Below are 25,484 nucleotides of genomic sequence, written 5' to 3' on the forward strand. Positions count from 1 at the left end.
TGCTGCTTGCTGATGTTAGTTTGCAGAGGTTAAGAGCTGAGAAAGGGAAGTTCAGTTTTGCCCTGGACATCTGCATTTCAAAATTCAACAGACTTAAATTGAAAAAAAAAAAAATTAAATGCCTGCGACAAAAATCTCTGTGGCATGTTGACTAATAAGTTGAAACATGTGTTACTCTGTAATGCCATAGAGATATTGATAATTATAAATGCTCTTCAGAATTTAAAATGGATACATTTAATTAATAAATATTGAAAGAGGATATGTAGTGTTTCCAGAACCTTCTTTCCACTCTCCTCACTAGAGGAAAAGTAACAAAGTGGTTAATCATGGTTCAGCTCTGATCTGTTTGCATATTCCTTGTGGAGTTTGGTTTGGTTAAGATTGCTTGACTTCTCTAAGAAATGGGCAGTGCATCTCAGGAAAGCTGATGACCTGTGCTATGGTGAGAGCACATTTGGTGAGTGCAGTAATCAAATATTAGCCTGTCTATCTGTAGGAACATAAAGCATGAAATACATAGTTTTTACTTGCACAGCTATTTGTGTAATATTTCCATAGGACCCAAGAGCATAATAAGTAGTTTACAGCTAAAAATGAAACAGATACACACTGGTCTCTAAGGCCACAGCTAAATAACAGTGCATCTGTAGGAGTTCTGAAACCAGTCTTGCATGTGACTTTCAGAGGACATTTTACATCCTCTGGCCAGGCACATAAGCCAAGTACAGTGCTCTATTTACTTTTTGGGTGTGGGTAATACAACCACTGTTTCTCTTTTGTCTTTATGGTTGTGGTTTTTTTTTTATTTCAACAGTGGATCTCCTGAGTCTGTCTGCTGCCTGTGATGCCTTGGACCAGCACAACCTCAAACAAAATGACCAGCCAATGGACATTCTGCAGATCATTAACTGCCTGACCACCATTTACGATCGACTGGAGCAAGAGCACAATAACCTGGTCAACGTCCCCCTCTGCGTGGACATGTGCCTCAACTGGCTTCTGAATGTCTATGACACGTATGTATGGGGGGCTCAGGACAGGGGAAAGCTCCAGAAGCTTTCCCAGTAGCACAAAGGGAGGGGGAAGATGTGTTGAGCTGTTTGCCTCATTATAGCATGGGTGGCTTAGAGCTGGAAAAATGGGTAGTTGAAGTGAAAGTTTAATAAACCTAATGGTTTAATGGCTGCATTTAGCTGAAATTGTAAGCCTTGGTTAGGCTTACAATCCTGGATTTACTAAGCTAGGTAATGAGAGAGCTGGAAAACAACTTTTTAAGCAGATTTTTTTTTTTGTTCAGACCAATTCTGTGACTGCATGTCTGTCCACAGTAGTCATGACTTTACATGGCATTTTAATTTATTTTGATAAAGAAATTCAAGACAATTATCAAGAAGCAACAGAATGAACACTGTATAAACTCTTGCCTGTCTGTACCTCTGGATGTTAAGCCTTTTCAAATATGTCAATTTTCTATAGCTCTCAATCTATCATTCTTTTTCAAAGATGGAAGAGGGTCATCTCTTGTCTAATGTGCTTACAACCTGTAGCTGTAAGAAAATTTGAGAAACATTTAATTCAAATTTTAATTTTAAAAAGTGTACCCATGAATATAAACACAACAGACTAAATATACCTGAAGAAAATTTATGGGTATTCCTTTTAAGTGATTAATGATAATGCTCATGATGCATAGGCAAATTCCAACATATGTTTGTACACTCATTTTAGAATAAGCCATTATATTTGTATTTGGAGAATTTAATCTTTAAAAAGTCAGTTTTGTGTTTTTAAGGTTTTTATCAGCCACTTCCAGCCAGACATGCTCATTTCTGTGACAGAATAAACATTTACCTGTAGAATTGGAAGGTCATGGGACAACTACTGTATTTCCATTGACATTTTGAACCATACTGTTGTTATAGGGCCGTAGCATTGTTCTTCCATCCACCCTTTGTCACAGCAGTGAAGCTTTAGTGATCACCTGCAAAAAGAAAGTACAGATTTATGCAGATCATGTCTTCCTGAAGGATCACCTCCAATAAGTCAGTTTTTTGTGACATCCCCTCAGCAGCTGCAGTATCCTGTGGATTACCCAGATTACATTATGTTTCTTATAGTTTACCAGTACTAGAGAACGGGGCTATATTCATTCAAGAGCCAGGTTTTATTTGTTTAATCTGCTTTGGCTTTCACAGAACAGTGATCCACTTCTTAGTTACCATGAACCATAACTAAGACATAGATGAGGACTCCCAGTTAGTGAAAACAAAATATGTGTTAGGGATATTAATCTGTATCAGTCACATAAGAGGCAGAGAGGGAACTAAAGGTCATTCCACTGGCTGCTCCTAAGCTGAACTGTCCAGTTTGGATGTGGAATGTCCACTAGCCATGTCCAGTCTAGCTTTCTTTATGTTGCACTGTGCTGCAAGTACAACATTAGAAATTATAATTATCTGCCTCCAGGCAATTCCCTAGGTGTGCTGAGGAGCTGCATATTGCAGGGCACAATGGAACACAGAGGTGTTTTATGTGTGAGGAAAGCTAGTAGCTATTTTAACAAAATTCAAGTTTAAATTGCACTGGTAAGAGAGGTGACCTTGGGGTTACATGTGTTTAGTTTTCATTGTAAACTTAATAGGCAGAGATCAACCAAAGTTCACAACGCTACCAGAGACGTTTAATTAAATGTACTGCATCTTTACTTTTCTTATAATTGAAAACTGTCATTTGTAAAGATATTAATCAAATTCACAGTCAATGACTGATCTAATTATGGGTACAGCTCTGCAAATCCAGCACATTTCGGATTTGTTTTAATTGATCAGTCACTCATGCTCATTTGCAGTAGCTTGCTAAATTATTGGTTTGACTTGGGAGGAGAGGAGAGTGAACTGAACAACTCATGATTCGTACAAGTTTCAATTTAATTGCCTTGCAGAGCAATCATTATTCTATATTCTTCTCTTGTATAATTTGCATGAGTCTGGTATTCATCAGGAGGAGTTTCTCAGGGCACAGATGATAATTAATTTGGAAAAGATTTGAGGGAGAGGAGTGAAAGGACCAGAGTGTGGAAAGCATAGGTAAACTACAAATGCTTCTTATTCACGATGAAACACGTAAGATTCTTTAATAAAAAGCTGCAAATTCTAAATTTGGCTTTGTCCACAGGTTTCTTTTGTAGGGTTTGCAGGGGAGATGTGTGGGTAAATGAGCACTGCTGGCTCCTCAGCTCTTTCATAGGATTAAAAAGACCACATGCATCTTTACCTGTGGTGCAGCCTGATGCATGAGCACGGCCTGCCTCTACAAGAGGTGACGCTTCAAAGCTGTTGATAAGTCTCTGCTTCAGAAATGTTGGGTTTAGGCATTAGCCTCCTGTTTTGTGTATGTCTTTGTTTGCAATAGATGTTACATATTTAAAATGCTATCAGAAACACAAATCTGGGGGGGAAGCCAGCAACTAGGAGTAAATGGAGTTAAAGCAGATGAGTGAGAGAAGATGTGAAGGTTTGTCAGTGAGTTGCCTGCAGCTCAGAGGAGGATGTTGTTCGCGCTGTCGCATTAGAAAGCAGAAGTAGTAATGTGGGCACATTACAAGGCAGGAGTGAGCGTGGAGGGGAGACTGACAGGCAGCAGGGGCTGGTTGGAGTGTGCCAGCCCCTTGGCACTGCACAGGAGAGCTTTGAGCTCTGCCAGGAGGAGCTCAGAAACCACACCAAGGTGTTAATGGCATAACTGTACAGCCTGCCTGCCTTGCCATGATTTCTAGGCAGGCTTTATCTTTCACCTGAACATATTGCAAGTGTCTCTGTCACTGCACACTTCTGGCAGAGGCTGCTTTTTCGTGCTTGGCTTCCTGTTGCCTTTTCAGGCAAGTCAGGGCATGGCTGACAGACAGTAAGCAAAGACTTTCTAAAAGCGACTGCTACATTGGATTTCTGGTGGAAGTAATGCTATATTGTCTTTGGCAAGAGGACTAGTTTGCTGTTCTGTCAGGGGACCTCATCTCTGAGAATCACTCAGCAGCAGTTGATAGAGAAGCCTGTTCAAGGAAGCATAGTGTAAAGACCCTTTACTCACTCTTTTTATAAAAAAGGAGATGAGTAGTTATTTCTGATCGAGACCATTTCACTTGGAGTTGATACAACAGCACACTGCAGTTCAGCTATGCCTGTGAAGCCACAGCAATGTTTTATTTTTCTAGCTTAACTAATAACCATCCAGCTTGAGTATTGTCTGTGAGATTTAATTTATGAAGTCTACAGTACTGCAGTGAACTTGGTTATAGTAAACAAATTATGACATGATTGGATTTTATTATCAGCCAGTGTTTCTTTTCCATTAGGGGTCGAACAGGAAGGATCCGTGTCTTATCTTTCAAAACCGGTGTCGTGTCCCTTTGTAAAGCACACCTGGAAGATAAATACAGATGTAAGTCGATATAGTTATTTTGGGTTCACCTTCTGTTTGTGTTCCTGTTTTATTCCTCCTGGTTTTTTATTGAATAAACATTTAAATAGCATACAGAAACATTATTTTAGATATTGCAGATGCAAAGTGTGTTTGTTTCACCTTGTACTTTTAAGTTATTTGTTCTCTGTAGTTTTAGGTAATTTAGCTCTGTGGTTGCCAAACAATTTTGATCACACCCCTCCCAGCAGAAAAACTTTCGACCATGCACCTCCAATAGATGTAGATCTGTTTATAAATTATGTACATGTACTTCTCTACTAATAAATTGTCTACATTATAAAGCATACCAAAAGTAGAAAGTTAAGAAGGATGTGATAAAGAGTAAATAAACACTTTTTGAAACTTTCAATTGAATTTATTATCTGTACAAAAAGTATTTCTTTACTGCACCCTGATGGACTGTCTTGAACAGTCTCTGAGGCACAAGAACCCCTTTAGAGACCACTGGTTCAGCACACCTTCACACACAAAAATGCATGTCTACAGGACACTTGCATTACACTATTTTTAAATATATTAACTTTTTAAAATGATTCCCACATTGTGGTCAGTCTTATTATGTACATTGTGTTTAAATATAGTTGCTACCTTTAAATAAATAAGTTCTAAGAAATAAATACTAAAGGTGGGCAAATTTTGCATATTTTAAGAGAAGAAATACTTGAAAAAATTCCACTTGCAGTCTTAGTTTTACGTGACTAATAAGTCAGCTCACTAATGAGACTAGGATCCAGAAAAGAACTACTGATAAATGTAGTTCTCAAGAGTAACTTTCTTGTTGAATTAACTGGTATTACTCATTAAAGCACTTAAAAATACCACTGAAAATTTAACCTTTAGGGTTTGACCCGATAGCAGTTCTTCTTCAGTTGTTACCATTTTACTCTCTACTAATGCAAGCTGAAGAACTCTAAAGAGAAAAAAGACCCCACAGTACCAACAGTGGGGTCTGTGCATGACAATGTGAAATTGGATCAGATTTTAGGGCAATCACAATGAATGTCACAGTTTAGATTTCTAGATGTTTCATGTGGGTGTTAAGAAAAAATATTCAAAAAATCTTTTAAAAAAATTAGTACAGATTTTTTCAAAATTGTATTTCATCTAAGATGATCAAAGTTATAAAGGAAAACATTTATTCATATTTTAGATTATCCTGCAGTGTGTGTGCACAGTAATGCATAACCTGTTAAGTGTCCTATAACCTTGCTGAGGACATTTAATGTTTTAATGATGGGGAAATTGAAAGCTGAATAGCTGTGGGAGAGGAGGGAATTGTGTCTGTCATGCTGTGGTCTGGCTTTGCCATCCATGCTGAAGTCATAGTGCAGTTGCCATTAGTATTGCTGCAAGTATGCAATGACTTGCACCCCTTACAATTTTTTTGTCTCATTTGTGCAGCAGAGCAGAGTTGGTTGTGCTAGAGCACAAGTCTTGAGGCTTGCAGAGGTGATGGAAGCATTCATCCTAGAATTATTCATTTAAAACTAGACTTTGCAAGAGTGACATTCATGTAATTAAAAACTAATCCTTTCTCTATCTGTTCCTTTATTCCTTTGGAAGAAAACAGGTGTCTAAGCAGTGCTAGGAAAGTTATCTCGAGAAGTGCTGAAGCACCTTTATAATTGTGTCCCTGGTGTTGGGTAAAATATTAAAGTGACTCCAAAAAAAGAGCATTATTTTATTCTAGCCTTATTTTGCTCTCTGTTTTTTTTTTTTTTTAACTGTTGAAAAGTAAGGAGAATTTATTCAGGTAATGTATTGTCAACAGAGATGTTGCCAAATAAATATTTTATGTAATGATAAACTGTTTCTTCCTTTTATTATGAATTCTATAACCTCCTCAATATATATGTAGTATAATTAATTCCCTTCAAATTAAATTGAGCTTATGCAGGGATAATAATTCTGTCCTGTAAGGATTCTTTTCTAGAATGATGCAATAACAGAACATGTCATCAAGTGACATTTCACTTCAGAAGCTAAAAATTAATATGATACTAAAATTTCTGATGGACAGCAGGTTCTTCCATATTGTAATTTTTATTTTATTTTAGAAATTCTCTTGAATTAAAAGATCAACATATATCAAAAGTTAGGCAGCTCTTGGTTATCATTTTAACTCATCTGGAAGAGAAATGGATTCTCTGAGTTGTATGTTGATTGCTAAGACTTGAAAAGGTACTCTATGTTGTATGAAATTATTTTACCATTAAACATTATTTTTTAGACATCTGTGTTGTGGCCTGAAGATCCTGCTGTTTAGTTAGCTGTGTTACCGAGTCTCTGCTTCTATTACCAGTAATGACACATGGGCTGTGTTAGAGTGGCCTTTCTTCCCAGGCACAAGCCAGTAACACTATTAAAAATTACCACAAGACTCACATTTCACAGAAAAACCCCAGTGTTTATGGGAACAGAAGCAGCCAGATGGAAGTTTTATTTGTGCTCATGTCCTCCAAGGCTGTTGACCGCACCTGTGAGCTTTGGAAACGACACAAATCTGGGCTGCTTGCCACATCCTGGTGGCAGTGCTTGACCTCTGGTGTCCTTCTCCTTCCTCCAGACCTGTTCAAACAAGTGGCAAGTTCCACTGGCTTCTGTGACCAGCGCCGGCTGGGGCTGCTGCTGCACGACTCCATCCAGATCCCCCGGCAGCTGGGGGAGGTGGCCTCCTTCGGGGGCAGCAACATCGAGCCCAGCGTCAGGAGCTGCTTCCAGTTTGTAAGTCCATGTTTTGCTGGCTCTGAATTTCCTGATTGGTATTTTGTCTTGAGCTCGCCTGTACTTCTGAGGAGGGTTGAAAGTCTGGGATGAGGATTAGGGTACTGTGGTTCATGTGATGTCCAGAGGAGGGCAACAAGGCTGTTGAGGGGCTTGGAACACAAGCCCTGTGAGGAATGTTTGAAGGAACTGGGGTTGTTTAGCCTGGAGAAGAGGAGGCTTAGAGGTGACCTTACTGTTCTACAGTAAGGTCACCTACAACTACAACTTCCTGAAGGGTGGTTGTAGTCAGGTGGGGTTTGGTCTCTTCCACCAGGCAGCAACACACAGAGCAAGAGGACACAGTCTCAAGCTATGTCAAGGAAGGTATAGGTTGGATATTAGGAAAAAATTTTTCACCGAAAGAATAATAAGGTACTGGACTGCTCTTCCCAGGGAGGTGGTAGAATCACCATCTCTGGATGTGTTTAAAAAAAGACTGGACATGGCACTTGGTGCTATAGTCTAGTGGAGGTGTTAGGGCATAGGTTGGACTCTATGATCTTAGAGGTCTCTTCCAATCTCATTATTTTGTGATTCTGTGATGGTAGTGCCCTTTGGCTTATTAAACTGTTTCTTTGACAAGGTGTATTTGAATTAGCTCAGAGGGCAGATAATTGTCATTGGGGCTCCTGTTGGAACTGAGCCCTGCAAACAGTGTAAGTCTTTGTTGCAGCAGCTCCTGGTTTTACAGTTTTCTATTGCCCAACAGTAGATAACTGTTTATTGCTGCTATGTAGGTGTACAGCAGTGGTTTATCTGAATTTTGGGCGTGTACATAGCAGTGACAGCCAGGTGCCCAGGGGAGCGATAGGCAACCGCCTACAGTGCTGTCTAGGGGCGAGGAGTGCTCGATGAGCTCCTTCCACTCCTTGAATGGATAATACCAGTTTTCTTTTAAAGAGTGCGGAAAGAATTCCTGTCCTGTCTGTTGAGGAATACACAGCAAACTGGAGGCTCTTTTTCAAACTTGTAAATTATTTAATCTGGGGAGGAAGAGAGTTAAGGGAATTATTCATCCTTATCATAAGCACCAGCAGAATGCACAAGATGAAGACAGCTGCTTAGTGAAAAGGTAGAGGAGGGGAGGTAATGTATGGTCTGTGATTAACTCTAAATGCATCTTCTGCATTACAATGGAAGAAAGCTCTTTTCCCATCTCCTCACTGTCCCTGAGGGATTTTTTTGTTTGCTTGGGGAAGGGGGGAGTTGTTTGCCTTTTTGCCTGCTGCTCAAGTTTCATTATGTAGTAGTTTCAGTTCTGTAGTAAGCAAAACACAGCAAGTGTTTTCAATGAATATTAATGCTTGGAAGTAGACTGCATACACACAATGACTTCGAAAAGAATCTAATACTAAAATCACCACAAACTTCAGTTCTGATGGGACATTTACTTTCTGTATTTTTGATGTTTCCTGTGACAGATTAATTCTGCAGGATTTACATTTTACTGTTTCTGTCATTCATGTCATGACCTTTTATAATTCTTATCAGTATTTAATGCCATTTCAGAATGATTGTTTTATAGGGCTGTGTCCTGGGTGAATAACCCATGCTCATAAACTGTGCACAGTAATGTTGATAGCTGTGTTAGACCCTGCTGGTGCTTTCAAGCCTTGACATCCATGTTGGGCTTTCAAGTGACACCAACACAAAATGATTATGCAGCAAATCCATGGTAAAAATTTTGTACAAATGACCTTCCTCAGGAATTAGGACTCACCGGATTCCGTCGTTTTCCCAAGTGAATGTCAACAGCGCTTTAGAGCATCACTGAAAAATTGGTAAGGAAAGTGACCTCAGAATCTGGCAAAACCATAGGGTTTTTTTTTAAGAAGGCTGCCATTCTGTGTGTTTACACTAGGAATAAAACAATATAAAATCACAGTGATGAAACACACCAAACCCATTTTTTTTAAAGTAGGGAGAAGACTCTTGGAGATGGTCCTGTGCAGGTCTGGGAGTTGGACTCAGTGATTCTTGTGGGTTCCTTCCAACTCAGCTTGTTCTGCGATTCTGTGATTTTGTGCTGTTTATTTGAACAAAAGGAGTTAGCAACGTCGTCATTAGAAATGAAGACATGCCAGCAGGCTGAAAGTTGTACCACATCCAGCTGCTGGCATTTCTAGGAACGGCCCAAGCACAGCTGGACACAGCCTTTGGCATGCTCAGAAATCAGAGCATCAGAAAACCTGAAATGTCCTTCTCTTACCTGCACTGAAAAATAGTTTTTTTTCCATACCTGCAATAGGAGAAATGTCATCCTCTCTTTTTTCCTCCAGATGAAGCTTCATTTTAACTCTCAGAGTGCAGATTGGTTTCTAATTTGGACTGCAGCAGATCAGAGATCTTCTTGGAGGGACAGAAAGGGGGAGGGAGGGTGAGATGAGGAGGGGAGATAGAGGAATAGGTGGGATGGAGTCCTAGGGAGAGGAACAGAAATCCAAGCATAGGGAAAGCCCTAATGAAGGCAAGGAAGAAGGAAATAAGGACTGGAAAATAAGGATGACTCTTAGGGAATGACAGTAAGAACAGCAGTAAGAATAATAATGATGAAGGGGGTAGAATAAGGCATGAAAGAAAGGAGCAGCCAGGAATGGAAATGGGGAAAGAGATCAGAACTTCCCATGAGAAAGGGAGAAGGGGAGCACTGAGACATCCTTTCAGTGTAGGATGGTGGGCACCAGGACCCACGGGCTGGGGACAAGCACAGAAATGTTGGTGGGGGGAACATGGAGCAGCCCAGGAGACAGGGAGGCTGGAAAAGCTGGACAGCCAGGCAGTACTGCTGCTCCCAGCAGCCTCCTGTTACTGGAGCAAGATAATTCATTTTTGAAGAATATTGTGGGGGTTCATAGTTTACATTACTGCATGGGAACTAATTTAAGTCTTTCTTTGTACGCCCACGTTGAGGAATGCTTTTTCTTTAGTTTTGGTTTTTTTCTTCCTTTTTTTCTTCCTTCTTTCTGGTGATGATAAGCCAGCAATATAATTGCAGTCATGTCAGAGTTGCAACAATTGTGTGCTTCAGAAGTGGTTCTCCCAGCTCCCTTAGGTTAGGTGCCCTGGCAACGGCCTTGTCTGTCTGCACAGCAGCAGAAAAAAAGGGGATGTTTACTGTTCCCGGAGATAACAGGGGAAATCTCTCCTGCTTTTTGAAGGGTGAGTCCTTGGGAATGAGGTTTGGGCAGGGAGGAGCCCAGCCCTGCTGTTGGCAGCAGGCTTGCCTGCTGCACACCTCTGCTCCTGAGAATTGGTCCCCTTCTCCCAAGGCTGCTGCTCCAGTCTTCCTGCTACTTCTCCCTCCCCCAGCACTGCCTTGTGCTTTCTGTAGTTTTCTTCATTTGCAGGAAGGTGCTGGTAGAAGTTCTTGGGAGGAGAACGATATCATGGGACTCATCTTTCCTATTTGGGGCAGGGGTGTGTAATTTCTGCTTTGAGATTTTAAAGAAAAAATGCTTTTAAGTTTAGAGAGCAAAGAGCTTAATCCAGTGACCACTTGAAGACTGTATAGTTCTGCTTAAGCTCAGAATGCATCAAAGCAATCTATAGATCCATGAAAAATTGAGTGAATTCAGTGTTGCTGCAGTGTGAAGGGACTTTCCTTTTAGTTCTGTGATGAGTAGATTTTTTAAGTAAACAGGATAGGGAAATGATATGGAGTGAAGGACACACGGTTTTAATCACAGTGGAAAATTATTAATATGCTTTCCTCATATAGTGTAAACAGGACCTAGGAATTCACATTACTGCCTTGGATGAGTTACTGTGACATTGGGACTTTGAAGAAATGTGATGAGAGAGCAGAGTGCAGCTCAGATGAAAATGTCCCTCACCATTTCTTAGTAAAATGTTGGACAGTTGGCTCTTGGTTATAAAATGCTTTAAGTATGCTTTCTTTCAAGGATATACTTGAATTAGAGTACTTGATGTTAAAAACTAGAACAGATGAAGCTAAGGAGTAGTAAAATATGTGCAGTTAACTCATACATGTATTTTTAACCTTGTTTTACTTCACTTTGATGAAGCAAAGTATTTTAATATTCTGTATTTTATAGTCTTCATTACGAGATTTGTACTTGATTAATGGTAAGGCAAGATCAGCCTACTTTCCAAAACCATGGAAGTGTGTCCAAATCTGGTGCATTTACTCAGGCAAATAAAATCCAAAACAGAGTTGTTAGTCCTTTTAGGTTGCATTTGGGTGTTACAAATCCTGGGCCAGGACCCTGAAAGTGACTTTGGCCATAAATGCTGTGATTTGAATTGGTTGGACAATTGTTTCTTGAGGCATTGTTTATTGCTTTTATTTTTAAGCAGTTAGGAAATGCCAGTACTATGTACAAATAACTGTGTATAGTTATATATACAGGTCTATATGAAGTCTATATGAAAATAACTTACAAGTGCTGTGTTACTGTTGAGGGACTCGATCATTTTTAACAGATTCAGGCAGCCCTTGTTTCTATTCATAGGATATTTCTTCTGCTCCTGGCTCTGACAACAGAGAGCTGGCCAAAGGGAACTAGCAAATCCTTCCTCAAGCTGCTGTGCTGTAAATGTCATAAAACAGCAATTCTGGTTTTATTTCAGCAGGATTTTGTGAACCTGTGCCTGACTTTGGAGGCAGTCTTGAGGAGTCCTACAAGTAAACTGCTTTCAGAAGCTATTTTAAAATGGTTTAAGGGGTGGGGATCAGGAAGATGCTTGTTAAGTGTGGATGATATAAAACTAAACTAATTAACTTCTGGGTTTCATGTTATTTTATTTTATTATTCTTTGCCACAACACTAAAAGCATTGACTGTCAATGCAATCAAGTGTAATGCAGGAGGGGAAGATGAGGGTGAACAGGGTCTGTTCTCCTGACTGGGGACACAGGGTTGCTGTTACTGGCTGCTCTGCATTTTTAAACTTTACCAAGTTATAAGAATCCCATCCCTCAGTTCTGTTTGTCCAAAACAGTGTTTACCAATGTAAAGCTTTCTACCCAGGGTGAAAAACATCATTCAATTAACAATGTTAATTTATTTCCAGTCAACTTCCTACACTGCACATAAGCAGAATATAGCTAATCAGAAATTTCTGCTGTATTATCTGCCTCAGTCTAAAAGCATACCACATTGTTCATGTAAAATCCCAACTGTATTTTGTAGCATATTTCCTATTATGGACAGACAAAGTTAATATAGCATAGGATATTTTTTCAGCTACTAGCAAGAGGAAGAGAGAGGGACGAACAAAAAACTTGTCTCCCAAGTATTGCATAAAGATGCTAGCACCACCCAACTTCCTATTTCCCCATTGTTTCTGCAGAATAAATACTGAAAAACAGATGTCTGGAACATAATGAATTTGAATGTCCTCCATAACAAATTGTTACTTGTAAGCTGGAAAGGCCTTAATGAATTTTGCTTTATGATTCACTCTGTTATTACCATAAAAATTGTGAGTTGCACAGAAATGTGTTCAAGAGAAGAACCATTAATATTCTTTACAGCTTGATCTTGTTTCTTCAGATATGAACTGTATGAATTCAGCCTTTTTCCCGTATATAAAATCTTCAGCTGCTGCCTTACTGGATTTAGAGATTATTTTAAAAATTGTAATAGCAGCTCAGGAGGCAGCTGAGAACTGTCTGTCCTATACTGTCTGACCCTGACCAGCTTTTCTCCACGTGGCTTTAAATCTTCATGTAATATAATTCAGAACCAGTTCTGATACATTTTAATGCACCTAATCTCTCTGAGCACAGGTTTTGTACAGCCGCCATACGGAGCTCTGCCTAGGCAGCTATTGGGACTGCTGGCAATTGACAGTGACTGCAAAATTAAAATAGATCTAGGGTGTTACAGAAAGTCTTTCATTGCTGCAGCATTTTCCCTGCAAATTTAAAGCAGCTACAAGTGGAGAGCGGGGCTTTGAGCGGCTCATTCTTATTCTGACTGCAGCTTGCACTGCAGCATTTCCGTACACCTCATGTTTTTCTATTAGGAATGGTATATTAAAGAGATCCTCTTAATTTTTTTTTTTTCAGGCTTAGAAGACCTCTGTATAGAAACTACTACCTCTGTGTAGTCTGCTAGGCAGGGTTATGGTTTGCCAGTGTAGTTGCTGGCTAAAGCTGGATCCCTGAGTGAGTCACAGAAAGCCTCTCCCCTGCCCTTTTGTTGCCCTGCCTTCCAGCTGAAAATATAGATGGTCATATTTTAGAAGCATGCCTTTCACTTAGGAGTTCCAAAATTAATTTAATTCGACTGAATTCACTGATGTACTGTGGCAGAAGGCAGTATTCACTGTTCTGAACACATCCTTTTGCCAGTGTTGACTGGACGTTACTGTGCTTTTGATTTTCTCTTTTTATTATTGAGGGGGGTTCCTAAATTCTGCAGCTATGTGAAAAAACAGAGAACTAGGGCTTAATGCAGAAGACTTCAGAAGTCTTTCAGCGTGTATTCTATTTAATGTAATCCTTCCATGAATATCAAATTGTGAAGGACTTTATCTGAATAATTGTAGATGTGTTCTGATTTGATGTTTTTACCCCAAACATCCAAAAAAGGATATTTCTTACTATACTAGAAGTCCATGTATATGGATCCCAAGTATAGTGATAGGAGTCATTGGATGGTTTCCCAAACAAGCACCTTAAGAAGGAAGCTCTGACCAAGAATCTTTGTTTCTGATTAACTAAAGTATTGCAACAGCATTTTAAGTCAATTGTAATGCAATTCATTATTCGGGGCATATTACAGGGCTTGGATTTCACATCTTTTTTTGTGGGATTCTGTCTGGAAGACTGCATTTTTCTTAGCCTTCAAATATTGATCAGTTAATTTGTTTGTCAAGGTTATAAACATTGTTAGATTTAACAGAAAACTAAAAACAAAACTACAGCTAATTGGTTTTCCCTATAGCTCTCTCTCCTGCTGATCAGTTGGGGTATTTTTTCTTGAAATTCATTGCTAACATATTTAGTTCAATAAGGTTTTAGCTAGATTATACTAAACTCAAATTTCATGAGAAACTGGACAAGTAACTGCAAGCAAGCATAAAAATCCTCAGCACTCAATCCCCTATTCATCTTGGTCCATGTACATGATACATTAATGCTTATTATTTATTTAAGTGCTTCAAATAGGTTTGGAACCACAAAGGAAGACAGTCAGCCTTGTGAAGTTTAAAATATAAAAGACTGGCCCACTGAGAGCTGTATTTGAAAGCATAGAGAAGAAAGAAAACAGAGGATTTAAATATATTCAGACCATAAATATGCTGTTGCTGTGGGGAGCATGGAAGGAAATGTCTGGAGGAATTGGAATTAGCATGTAGTGATGGTTTAGAGAAACAGAGCACGATGTTATCCCTCTTCATCACTTGGGCTGTTTCTGTATGGGCACATCCTCACTTCTCCCACCCTCCCCCCCAGAGCCCCTTGAGGTTTCCACCTGATCTATCACCTCACTTTCAGCACTGAAACCATCTCCCAGGTTCTCAGGTAACAGTTTTGTGCAGGCTTCGTGACACCCTGCACCATGGAGGGCTGTTTCTTTAAACACTGACTCCATCATCCACTGATTTCCTTTAAATCCCTTTTGATGCTCCTTGCCTTTGTTCTGCCCTGTTCTTTGCAGTGTCCAGCCTGCTGGTACAGTGTGACCTCTACTCACGCAGAGATCCCTACTGTCCTCTGTTCCCTTGTGGGTTTTGTCTCTTTGTTTTCTTTTTCCATACTGTGGGTGCTCTGGGTAGGGATGATACATCATTTTTTGAGGGTGCATGGTACCTGGCACAATGGGATTTGACTCTGTGACTGAGCTGTCTTGAGGTTACCATGGAAGAGATACCTGAAATATCATATGGATGGGATGGGATGGGATGGGATGGGATGGGATGGGATGGGATGGGATGGGATGGCAGCAGAGGAATGGGTTTGCTGGGAAGTGTTCATTGGCTCTGCTGTTGGCAAAGAGATGAGTGTGGGATGTAATGGAATCTGAGAATGTTATTTTGTGGGACAGAACTGTATTGTGTTTGCAGTCAGTGATGGAAATTGGAAATTTAAAGAAGAGGTGGTTTGAGGCATTCAGGGAGAAAGAGGGTTTACATGTTCAACAACAGGCTTGAGAGAGATTTGAATGATTTCCTTATGTGTGCATTATGAAGAAAGGTCAGTGTGATAATGAAAGATGTTAAGGAGAAAGGAATTTTGATCAAAAGACATGCAATTTTTAGGGCTTGGATAACAGTTTTTAAAATAGGTGAGAAGCAGTGCTATACGGTCTCAGATAAGAGAGAGAGAATGTGAGATCAGGCATCAAAGGTGATCCTGTAAGTGGATGATTTTCTCTGTGACAAAGTACATGGTAGTGCTGTCTATTGTAATAGAGAGAATAAGAGAAAGAGAGATTTGAAATATTAATAATGGTTTTCAGTTCCTGGCTTGAAGGCAGGATCCTGGGGATTTTTTAATTTTTTTTTTTTTTAATGAGTAGTTGGACTGGGGGAAAGTTGGAGGTATATTCCTGGAAGAGATATGGAGTTGACAAGAAGAGCTTGAACTGTTAGTTAGCTTGTGACTAGACAGATCAATTGTGCTCAGTCCTTGTCATTTTTTCCCCTTGTGTTTCAGGCCAACAACAAACCAGAGATTGAAGCAGCCCTTTTCCTGGACTGGATGAGGCTGGAGCCACAGTCCATGGTGTGGCTGCCTGTCCTGCACAGGGTGGCTGCTGCTGAGACTGCCAAGCACCAAGCCAAGTGTAACATCTGTAAGGAGTGCCCCATTATTGGATTCAGGTACAGACTCTCTCCCTTTCAGCCACGTGTGCTTCTGCTTGGTGGATCAAGAGCTCTGCCTGATTCCAGGCAAATCAGGAGCTTCATTTTATAGGTATTTTGTTCTTGGAAAAAATAATTGTGATGGGGACACGAGGGAGAGTGGCACCTAGACTGGGTACAGTGCTGTAAGACTTGCAGAGGACAAGTCATCTATCAGTTAAAATGTGGCACTTCCTCTGTGTCCCAGTCTTTCCATGCCTCAACAAAAGCATTGCACAACTAACACAATTTGCCTTACATTCAGTGTGTCCTATGCAGTTGCATTTGCTGAATTGGATCCTAATGAATTGCTTTCTGTCATAGCATAAAGCAAGGAAGTGCCTTGAAAATTCTTAGGCATGTGAAAGCTACATGTGCATTTCTCTGTGAAAGAATGTTGGTGGAACATTAACCTGGAGTGGGGGAAATGCTGCTGGTCTATTTAAACATCTGGATTGACACCATGGTTACTATGGCAATGAATAAGTCACTGTGTTGTAAAATGGCTGTGTGTTGGTGTGCCTGTTGAGAAGCCACTTAAGGGCTGAGTAAATACTCACTTTCAATTATGCCTAGACTTGTTTTATCACTTTGCTTCGCAATAGCTGCTTTGTATGGTTTCTGCCCTTTTTACACACAGTCTCCTTTTATCATTGGCATTTCTCCTTCTATGTTATCATGTTGTTTACAAAGAGCTTTCTGTAATTTTGTGTCTAAAACTCAGATAGATAACAGCAGCAAGCAGTGCTACACAAAAAAGCCATCATTTTGCTCTAACCTGGGAGCAGATGAATGTAGCTTTTATGCATGTAGTTGGGCAGTGCTTTCTGCTACAATTTCTCAGGCAGTGGGAAATGGGGGAAATTTAGAAGGTATTTATTGCTTTGTTTTGAATCTGAGGCTTTTGCTCTAATAGTCTAAATTCTTTTCTTTTGCTTTTTATTCCCCATTAATATCTGAACTGGGAAGTGATAAATATTACTGAGGAAGAGCTATGGATTGGATGTGAGTAATTCAGCACATCCACAAAGTCTAATTTTCCCATTCCCGGATGCAGTTTATTAACTACTGTATTACTTACACAGTTTTGTATAAACCAGCCAAGGACAAGTAGGTGGAATTGAAAAGTGCAGCCCTTGGAAATATCAAAGGATGGCAAGTGAATGGATAGTCTGTTGTAAGCACCGAGAACTCGGGAAGCAGACACTGGAGCTCTGTGTTTGTGTCTAATTTTACTTGACTGATCTCATCTGTCTCTTAAATTTATATAACAAATCTATTATCATGATAGTAGAATCCGTCTGTCACAGATTTTTTTTCTCTGTCTTTGCAAGTCATTGAAACCCTGTGTACACACTTGACAAAAAAGATACTGTACTGGAAGGCTTTAAGAAAGCTAATACTGTGCACCCAGTTCATGTAAAACAATGTTCTTTTGAGGTCGTTGTGGCTGAGCTGCTCCGTGTATTTGGAACAAGACAACCCTTATGCCTCCGGCTCTTTCAACCACTTCAGCACAGCAGATACAACAGTTAGCTGCCTCATAGAGCTGATGAGATTAAATAATGGCCCAAAAGTGCATTTGGAGTTTTGCATGGATGGAATGCTCTGCAGGAAAATTGTTTTTATAGAGGTGCTAGGAAGGACATGAGGGGGTTGCCAGAGTGACTTTCTGAGAGGGCATCACTTTCTTGAATTTTCCTCCTGGAGGACATTCTATTTTAGGAATCATGATGAAGAGCAAAGGATCTGAAGTTAGTGTCATAGAGATAAAAAGTGTGGTAGTGTCTTTCATATGTTAAAGGTGAGTGGATGTGCAGAAATCTTCACTGTTGCCCAATGTTAGAAATTTTTTTGAAGATTAGATCTATGACAAACATCTGAGGCAGCAGTACCTGTCCCTCAGGGCAGAGGAGCATTGCTGGGCATTGCACACCGCGTGACATGTCACAGAAGAGAATTTACTAACACAGCAAACTTGATGGGCTGATACGAAGCAGTCACACACAAAGCTCTGAAGCCGTGAATTTTTTTCTTTTTTATCCTCTTTTAGGTACAGAAGTTTAAAGCACTTTAACTATGACATCTGCCAAAGTTGCTTCTTCTCTGGCCGTGTTGCTAAAGGTCACAAAATGCACTATCCCATGGTGGAATACTGCACACCAGTAAGTAGCTGTTTTACTGACCCTTACTGCCCCTTCTTATGTAGAAAGTAAAAACTTCTTTCCTGTGTGCAAGGTAATGAAGCATTAGGACTGCTTTTCTTCCCTCCTCCATAATTAAATCTCATTTTATGTACTGTACATGCCAGCAATTTTGTTGCTTAGTCAAGGATGCTCCAATGGTTTGAAGTAAACTAAAGTTCTTTGTTTGCACAATTCTGTGTCATAATGTATTGTTGTGTGCTGATGACTTGTTCCATGTTCAGTGCCGTAGCTCTAAAGATGGATCCTCCTGGAAGCACATGATTTGTGCAAATACTCATTCATGTCTTGGGTCCCAAGGTTTTCTCCATGTCAGTGTGGGATTTTTTTCCTCCTTTCCTCATCAAGTTGCCACTTCACTTGCTTTCTCCCACAACACTGTGGTTGCATTTTTAAGTTCTTCACTATTTCATGGTACCTTTTTATTGTCTGATCACGTGATGATATAAAATGCCAGGGAAGTTCTCATGGTTGCAAGGTAGATTTCATTTCTGAAGGGGGGAAGCCAGGCCATTCAGTGGGGCTGCAGTGATGGTGTGGTGAGGGTCTTCACCCTTCTTCCATGGCTCCCAAAAGGATTGCATTTGCAGAAATGTTACTTTCATACCTGACAACCTGGCAAGGGAAATTCTGCATTTCTCTCTCGGTGTGCTCCTTTTTTGGCCTCTCAGGACCAGTGCAAAGGGGCATCAATGAGAGGTGCTCTCAAATTAGAGGTTGAACTCTCAAACGTAGATAGAGCTTTCAGCTGCCTTTGCTATTGCTTGTGTTGGTCTTGAAGCAGTGCACTCTCATCAGCATTTCCTGGTGAAATAGGATTATTCCTAGTCTTTCATCTGCTGGTAGTCATAAATGGTGAAAACAAAGCATCAAAATTATACTTGGGCTAGCCTCATAAAATTATATGAACAGTCTTTAAATCTTCATCCAAGCAAAAAGCTTCATCCATGGCCAAAAATGAAGCAAAGACTCTCAGCTTTTCTCAGAGACCTAAAACAGAGGGAGAAAAAATTATGCCCCTAAAATATTATAGTAAAGCAAGGCCAGAATTTTTGTTAGTTTTAACTGACAGATAGTTCCTCGCATTATCTATCCACTTTTACCCTTCAATGGCAGTGTTTCCTGGGAATCCCTGCAATGCCCATTTGCTGGCTCTTTGCCCCTGTTCCTTGGCTGTGGTTTTCAGCGCTGTCCCCCTGGGACTGAGGTTGCTGGAAGGGCGATTTGCCTGAACTGCTGCACCAGTCAGAGGGAATTGCTGGCTCTGCCTGGGCAGGTCTGAACAGACTTCTCCATTGCAGGCATTCCTAGAGCAGAATCTTGTGATCTGAGTCGTAGGCAGGGTGAGTGAGTGAGAGACCAACTCCCTGGGAGCCTTCTTTCCATCTGAGGCTGAACCCCTCCTTCCTGGATGGACTGCAGCTTTGCTTTGCACTTTGCCACTCTTATTCTTGCTAAGAAACAACGTGGGAGATTTGTGAGTGATACAAACCAGTATCTTCCAACCATTTCCTTACCCTTTTGATGTGTTTTGAGGAAAGAGAAATAAAAAGGGATTAGGAGGTGCACCCCCAGCCTGCAGCAACTCATTGCAGTGCTGTGTCCAGCAGGTTTGTGTTGTCCCTGAAAATACAGATTACTAAGAGGTGAACGTGGGGGTGCATAGAAAACCTGCCACCACATCCAGGCTGCTGGATCAGAATAAAGAACCATTCACAGGCAGTGGATTTTTCCCTGAACTCCAGCAACCCGTGCTAATGTGCCGTGCCTGGCTGCACAAGCAGCCAGCTGAATTAGAGGAGGATTAGCTGCGGTGGAGGGGGAAGTGAGTGTGACACACAGCAAGCCCCATGCTTTTTTGTGTTGCTGCTTTTACAAAAAATGTACCCAAGTACCGGGGGAACTGAACATCCACTGAAGCTATGTCTAGTTTGTAATTGTTTTCTAAATGAAAGAAAAAGAGTATGCAGGTGGCATTTATTAGTCTTCCTCCACACTAATCTCTCACCTTGAAATGCATTTTGGCAGACACGAGACATGTGATTCCTTCTTTGATAAAATCTTTGCAGTAATTCAATGTGCACACCAAAGTGTTCTGATATATTTATTCTCCCTCCCTCTTAGTATCAAGACATTTTTGAGCACTGCAGTCTTTAATTCTGCTTAGGGAAGTTTTGAGAACTCATGCTAAATACCTGAGGGATGTGATAATGTTCCCTCTCTTGCAAAAGGTTGAGTCAGAATAAGGGCAAGGCAGTTGCTTGGTTTTCATTTAGACAGAAAAATTGCTACAATTATTCCTGAAAGCAGCACATCTCAATTTATTGTTCAAAGAGATAGGACTTTTAAAGAGTTTTCAAACAAAGCATAGAAGACAACTTATAGACTGAGATGTAAATGCAGGATGATTTTTCTGTTAGGGTTTAATGAGCAGTGACACATGAATATAAAGAACAGCTCATTGGAAGGAAGGGTTCAGACTGATAGACCTGTCTGCATCCAGGGTTTCCAGTCAGGGCTGAGGTTGGCAAGGTAGTTTCTTAAACCAAACTGGGAAAATTCAGCTGATGGTAGAGCTATTCCTATGTGAATAAAAAGAACTATTTCTTATTAAATAGTTTGGTTTCAGAATAGTTTTGGGACATGCTCAACCCATCTGCCTATATGTTGCTTTGGCTTAAGAGAGCTGGGATGCTGAAACTCCACTGTTTCTTCCTCATAAACCAGTTCTGCTGGGAATTTTGGTCTGGATGATTTTACCCCAAAAATCATATGTAATAAAACATCTGCCGAGTAAATCAGAAGGTTTGGCTGAAAATAGCCTCAGTGTATCATCTTGTCCATGTAATATTCACATTTTCTTTGCCTTTCTGTGCTCCTTGAACATTTTTTAAATGGCAGTTGGATTGTATGACAGGTGCCTGATGCTTTTAGTTCTCTCTAGAAGATATATTTTCTTCTCAGGATTCTTGTGGTACCAGCTAGATTGGGATGTTTCTGTGCAAACACAGAATTTTGCTCTGTGGTTGTCATGGAAAAAGTTCAGGGGAGAGAGGGGGGGTGAACAGTCCCAGGAAGGCTGAAGCAAAGAATGTTTCATTCCTAATACCTCAAAACAGTAAATCCAAATTACAGTTAATGCAATGCAAAGTGTTCTCAACATCCAAAATAGACAGGGCATTAATAAATGGCTATAAATGGCACAGGTGAACAACTGGACAGAAAGCTGTGCTTAGTCTATTTATACCAAGATTAACTATTAAAAGTTTTTCTGTGTTTCCAGCAGATGTGCTCTGTGTGCTCTCTTGATGACAAGCTGGTTAAGAACTCTCCTGGCAGGCAGTGCAGATGGAATTCAGCAGAGGGAATTCCCTCCTCCAGGGGCATGGGCAGGGAGCCACCTCAATAAATCTCCTTTCTGGAGTCCTCTGGGTGGTCTGGGCACACTTCACCCCTCCCTTCCCCAAATGTCTTTACTTCTGATTAATTGAGGAAGGAATACTTAATAATACCAAATATTATCTCACTTTCATGAAAATACAGATGCTGCTGTACTGGCTCATAGGTTGTGCTGTGTCACTTCTCTGCCAGTCATTGCTTACACTGAATTTTCCTGCCAGAGCAGACTGACCAGAAAGGGAGCCAAAATCTTTCCAGCTTTACATGAAGCTCATAGGTGTCATAAGTACAGGGATAATATTTGCCTTTTCTATTAATACTTTTCAGTCTTTATGCAGATTTTTTTTCAGGGCATCCTTAGTTTTTTTATCTTTTAAAAATCTACCTATCTGTGTTTGAGCAGCAGCTCTGTGAAGGTTGGCTTAACTGATAGGTTCCAGCACATCCTTCCCTTTTATGCAGAAGGCACAGAACTCAATAAAAATGTCAGAAAGATTAACTTTTCCCTGATTTCTTTCCTTTAAATTAGATAGATTGGAGAAGCAGTATTGTTATGTGGGTCAGGAGGAACTTAATTTACTGTAAAAGATCAGTACTTCAGGGTCTAGTGTTTCTGCAAGGTTCAGAGAAAAGAGTGCAGCCTGACTGAAGTAATTGAAGTCTTACATTAAAATTCATCAGAAAATTGCCTGATTCTTCGTCAGGCTCTCAAAAAGTCTTGCATCTTCAGAGCAGACATCCTTGAAACTCTCCCTGACTCTTTCTGGTCTTTTTAAATCTATGTTGTGCTCCTCTGCTGGTCTCTACAGCAGCAAGGGAAGCCTGCTGCAGGCAAGGGAATAGAAAACTTCATGCAAATTGTTCTCTCCTCAGAGTATTAATCTTAAATGCCTGCTAGTTTCACATTGGACAGGTGCAGGAAGAAATAACTGATCTGAGAGCTTTAAGCAGCTCTCACCTGCTTTTTGTTTCCCTTTGAACAAAATATTAATGACACAGAAGGCTGAGGAGGAACACTGGAAAGAAAAGGTACCTAGAGACTTCCATAGATTAACAAGTCCATGAGATGGAGATGCCAGGTGTGTGGTAAGAGTTGGGATCCAGACAGTGAAGCACCCAGCTGGACACACAGACTGGCTGTGTGTCCTCCACTACAACCATTTTAGTGCTGAACCAAAAGTAGGCAGAGAGACCCCCCCCCCGCCACAGCCAGGTGAGGAAATGACAAATTATTGTCTAATTATTGCTTGTCCTCTTGAGATCACCTGAGGTGAGGCATGAGCCTGTCAGGGGCTTTTGAAACTTCTTTTCTTTCCCTCCTTCCTCCCCACTAGCAGTGTGTGTGGTGCATTGTAAGGTGACAGTCATGGACAAAAAAAATTCGCTGTTCCGGGGCTCACGCTGTTGTCAGCTCTGCTTGGTGTGATCACAGCTCTTCCAAGTGACCCAGCAAAGGAAGAGGCAATTGAAAAACAGTGACAACCTCATGAAAGATGATTTCATTGTGATTTGTGCCTTTCAGACAACTTCAGGAGAAGATGTCCGTGACTTTGCCAAGGTACTAAAAAACAAATTTCGAACAAAAAGATATTTTGCAAAGCACCCACGAATGGGCTACCTGCCTGTGCAGACTGTCTTGGAGGGAGACAACATGGAAACGTGAGTAGCTCTGAAGTATCTTAAATAGCAATTCATTTGGTACACAATTTGAGCTCCCCAGCTGGTGCCAACTCCTTTCACTTCCTAAATGCATAAAGCCTCTTTATGTCTTCCATTTCTGTTTACCTCGCCTGGCAGGAAAACACAAGCTGGGCTTCCAGTTGCCATTGCCTTTATCTGCTTTCACCTGTCCTTACACAGGAACTTCAGCTTCAGTTAGCAAAAAAAAAAAAAAAATACTCACAGTCTTACTGGCAGTCTTACAGACTTCTAAGTTTGATGTGCAATTTGGAGGTTAATGAAACATTCATTAAATTTTTATTTTCTTCCAAATGAGTATCTTTCCTTGGTTTTATTTTGTTAATTAGGCTACAGGTGTTTGTGACCTTCCTAGATGATTTCTTCTTTTCTCAGCCTATAAATTTAGTCTTACTAAATTACTGATGTCTTCATGAAAAAAAAAAAAAGCAGTAATGATGCACATGGAGAGATCAACTTAACCCAGTTCCCTTTGGTTTTTTACACCTTTAATCATTTGTTTAATGGCAATTGCACGCAGCTTGTTCTCGCTCTTTCTCTTTTTAAATTTTAGATTTCAAGGTTTTTTTCTCACTTTTTGGTTGGTTGCTCTTCACAGCCATTCATGTTGGTCTGTTGGATTTCTGCTTTTTAGTTATTGTGACTTTTTTTTTTTTTAAACTTCCTGTAATTATTTTGCTGCTGAGTTTCTTCTGCCTTTCTCTTCACCTCCTCATTTTTTGTCTTGCAGTCCTGTTACTCTGATCAACTTCTGGCCAGTAGATTCTGCGTGAGTACTTTTGCTGAAGTGTGCTGCTGCTGCTACTGCTGCTGCGCTCCCTCACTTTTTCTTTTTGTTTATTTCTTTGTTCAGTTTTACATGAGATCATTTCCTTCTTTCTTTATGGTTATTTCCTTTGATGCACTCTCTAAAGGAATGTTTTGATCCCAAATGAGTAGAATGAGATAAACCCTGGAATTTCCAGCAGTCATGGATTTTGTACTGTGTACTCTTTCTGGAGTATGTATTTTTCATGGAATTAACAGGGGTTTCGTGCAGACCTACTAATGCTTATCAAAGTTTGTCATTTAAAAGCCTGTGTTTCTGAATAAGTGTCTATCCCTCTGAATGTATACTAAATGCTTTTTGAAAGACAGAGATTGAACTTGATATGGATTTAATTCAGTTTCAGGAATGACACAGTTTTGCAGATAAAGCTATAATTTGGTTTTATGTGCAACCGTGCACACTCGAGTGCTCCAGTTGATCCAGAGCTGGGATTTGATTGTAGTATTTTAGATATTTAGATACCAGAACTGGGTATTTGATTACAGTCTTTTAGATACATTCAGATTTGTGGAGGCAGGTTGAAATGGGAAAATGTTTACTGTATTTTTTCAGAAGTTAAAAAAGCAGGGGTTTTCAGCTGTGGAATAGATTTTCATTCTTGCACCACTCCAGCACATGCATTGTCGTACTGTTGTAGTAATATCCTCAGCATAAACTAAAGATAGATATATATTTACTATTGTGGCATTTGCTACTTCTAGTGTTACACAGATGCTTCTAGAATAATGTTAAATAAGGATTAACGAGAAACTAATAAATAGATTTTTTATATTTCTATATGGTGAAATGTATATGACTTGCACCTCCATTGAACTTTTTGTAGAATAAACAAGAGTGAAATGTATACACTGGAATATTGATTTATAATTTTCATTGGGAGCACAAACCCTTGGGAAGCTAAGGGGAGTGCTCTACCTCAAGGAAATTTAAGCAACCAGGAAGCACATCTAATACTGCAAACCTCATGGCTGAGAATATACCCACAGAGAATGCCAAAAGTCTGAAGGCAGACTGAAATAGAGGGGCTTTGAGCTTGAGGATGCACTTTTATAGATGCAACTATGGATCTAGATCCCTTATATTTCAGAGCAATTGCAAAGTTAAAAGTGACATTCGAAGAAAGCTTGGATCGTGTGGAATGCCATTGCTCTGTCTGACATAATATGAAATTAAGCTGTCATAACATGGTCATTTCTAGTTATTTATAGTAGTAACCTTGTGGTCTGCCTACACTGATAGCTTCACACCAGAGGTTTGCTCTTATATACTACAGGGAGTTTAACTCACATG

General features: G+C 40.1%; 1 protein-coding gene across 8 annotated transcripts in view; it reads left to right on the forward strand.

Moving 5' to 3' along the window:
* Positions 1–25,484, forward strand: part of DMD (dystrophin) — a 1,044,614-nt gene that overhangs the window by 981,340 nt on the left and 37,790 nt on the right. For 6 of the 8 annotated variants that reach the window (XM_054518613.1, XM_036378966.2, XM_036378958.2 and 3 more), the window contains 7 exons: positions 818–1,019; positions 4,355–4,440; positions 7,049–7,206; positions 15,877–16,043; positions 18,118–18,229; positions 23,190–23,326; positions 24,096–24,134. In XM_054518613.1, coding sequence (XP_054374588.1) covers positions 818–1,019; positions 4,355–4,440; positions 7,049–7,206; positions 15,877–16,043; positions 18,118–18,229; positions 23,190–23,326; positions 24,096–24,134 — 901 coding nt within the window. The remainder of the gene's footprint in view (positions 1–817; positions 1,020–4,354; positions 4,441–7,048; positions 7,207–15,876; positions 16,044–18,117; positions 18,230–23,189; positions 23,327–24,095; positions 24,135–25,484) is intronic. The other 2 variants (XM_036378950.1, XM_036378929.1) reach the window with 1 other exon arrangement.

The sequence above is a fragment of the Molothrus ater genome, chromosome 2 (genome assembly GCF_012460135.2).
Source record: "Molothrus ater isolate BHLD 08-10-18 breed brown headed cowbird chromosome 2, BPBGC_Mater_1.1, whole genome shotgun sequence".
In the NCBI taxonomy this organism is placed as follows: Eukaryota; Metazoa; Chordata; class Aves; order Passeriformes; family Icteridae; genus Molothrus; species Molothrus ater.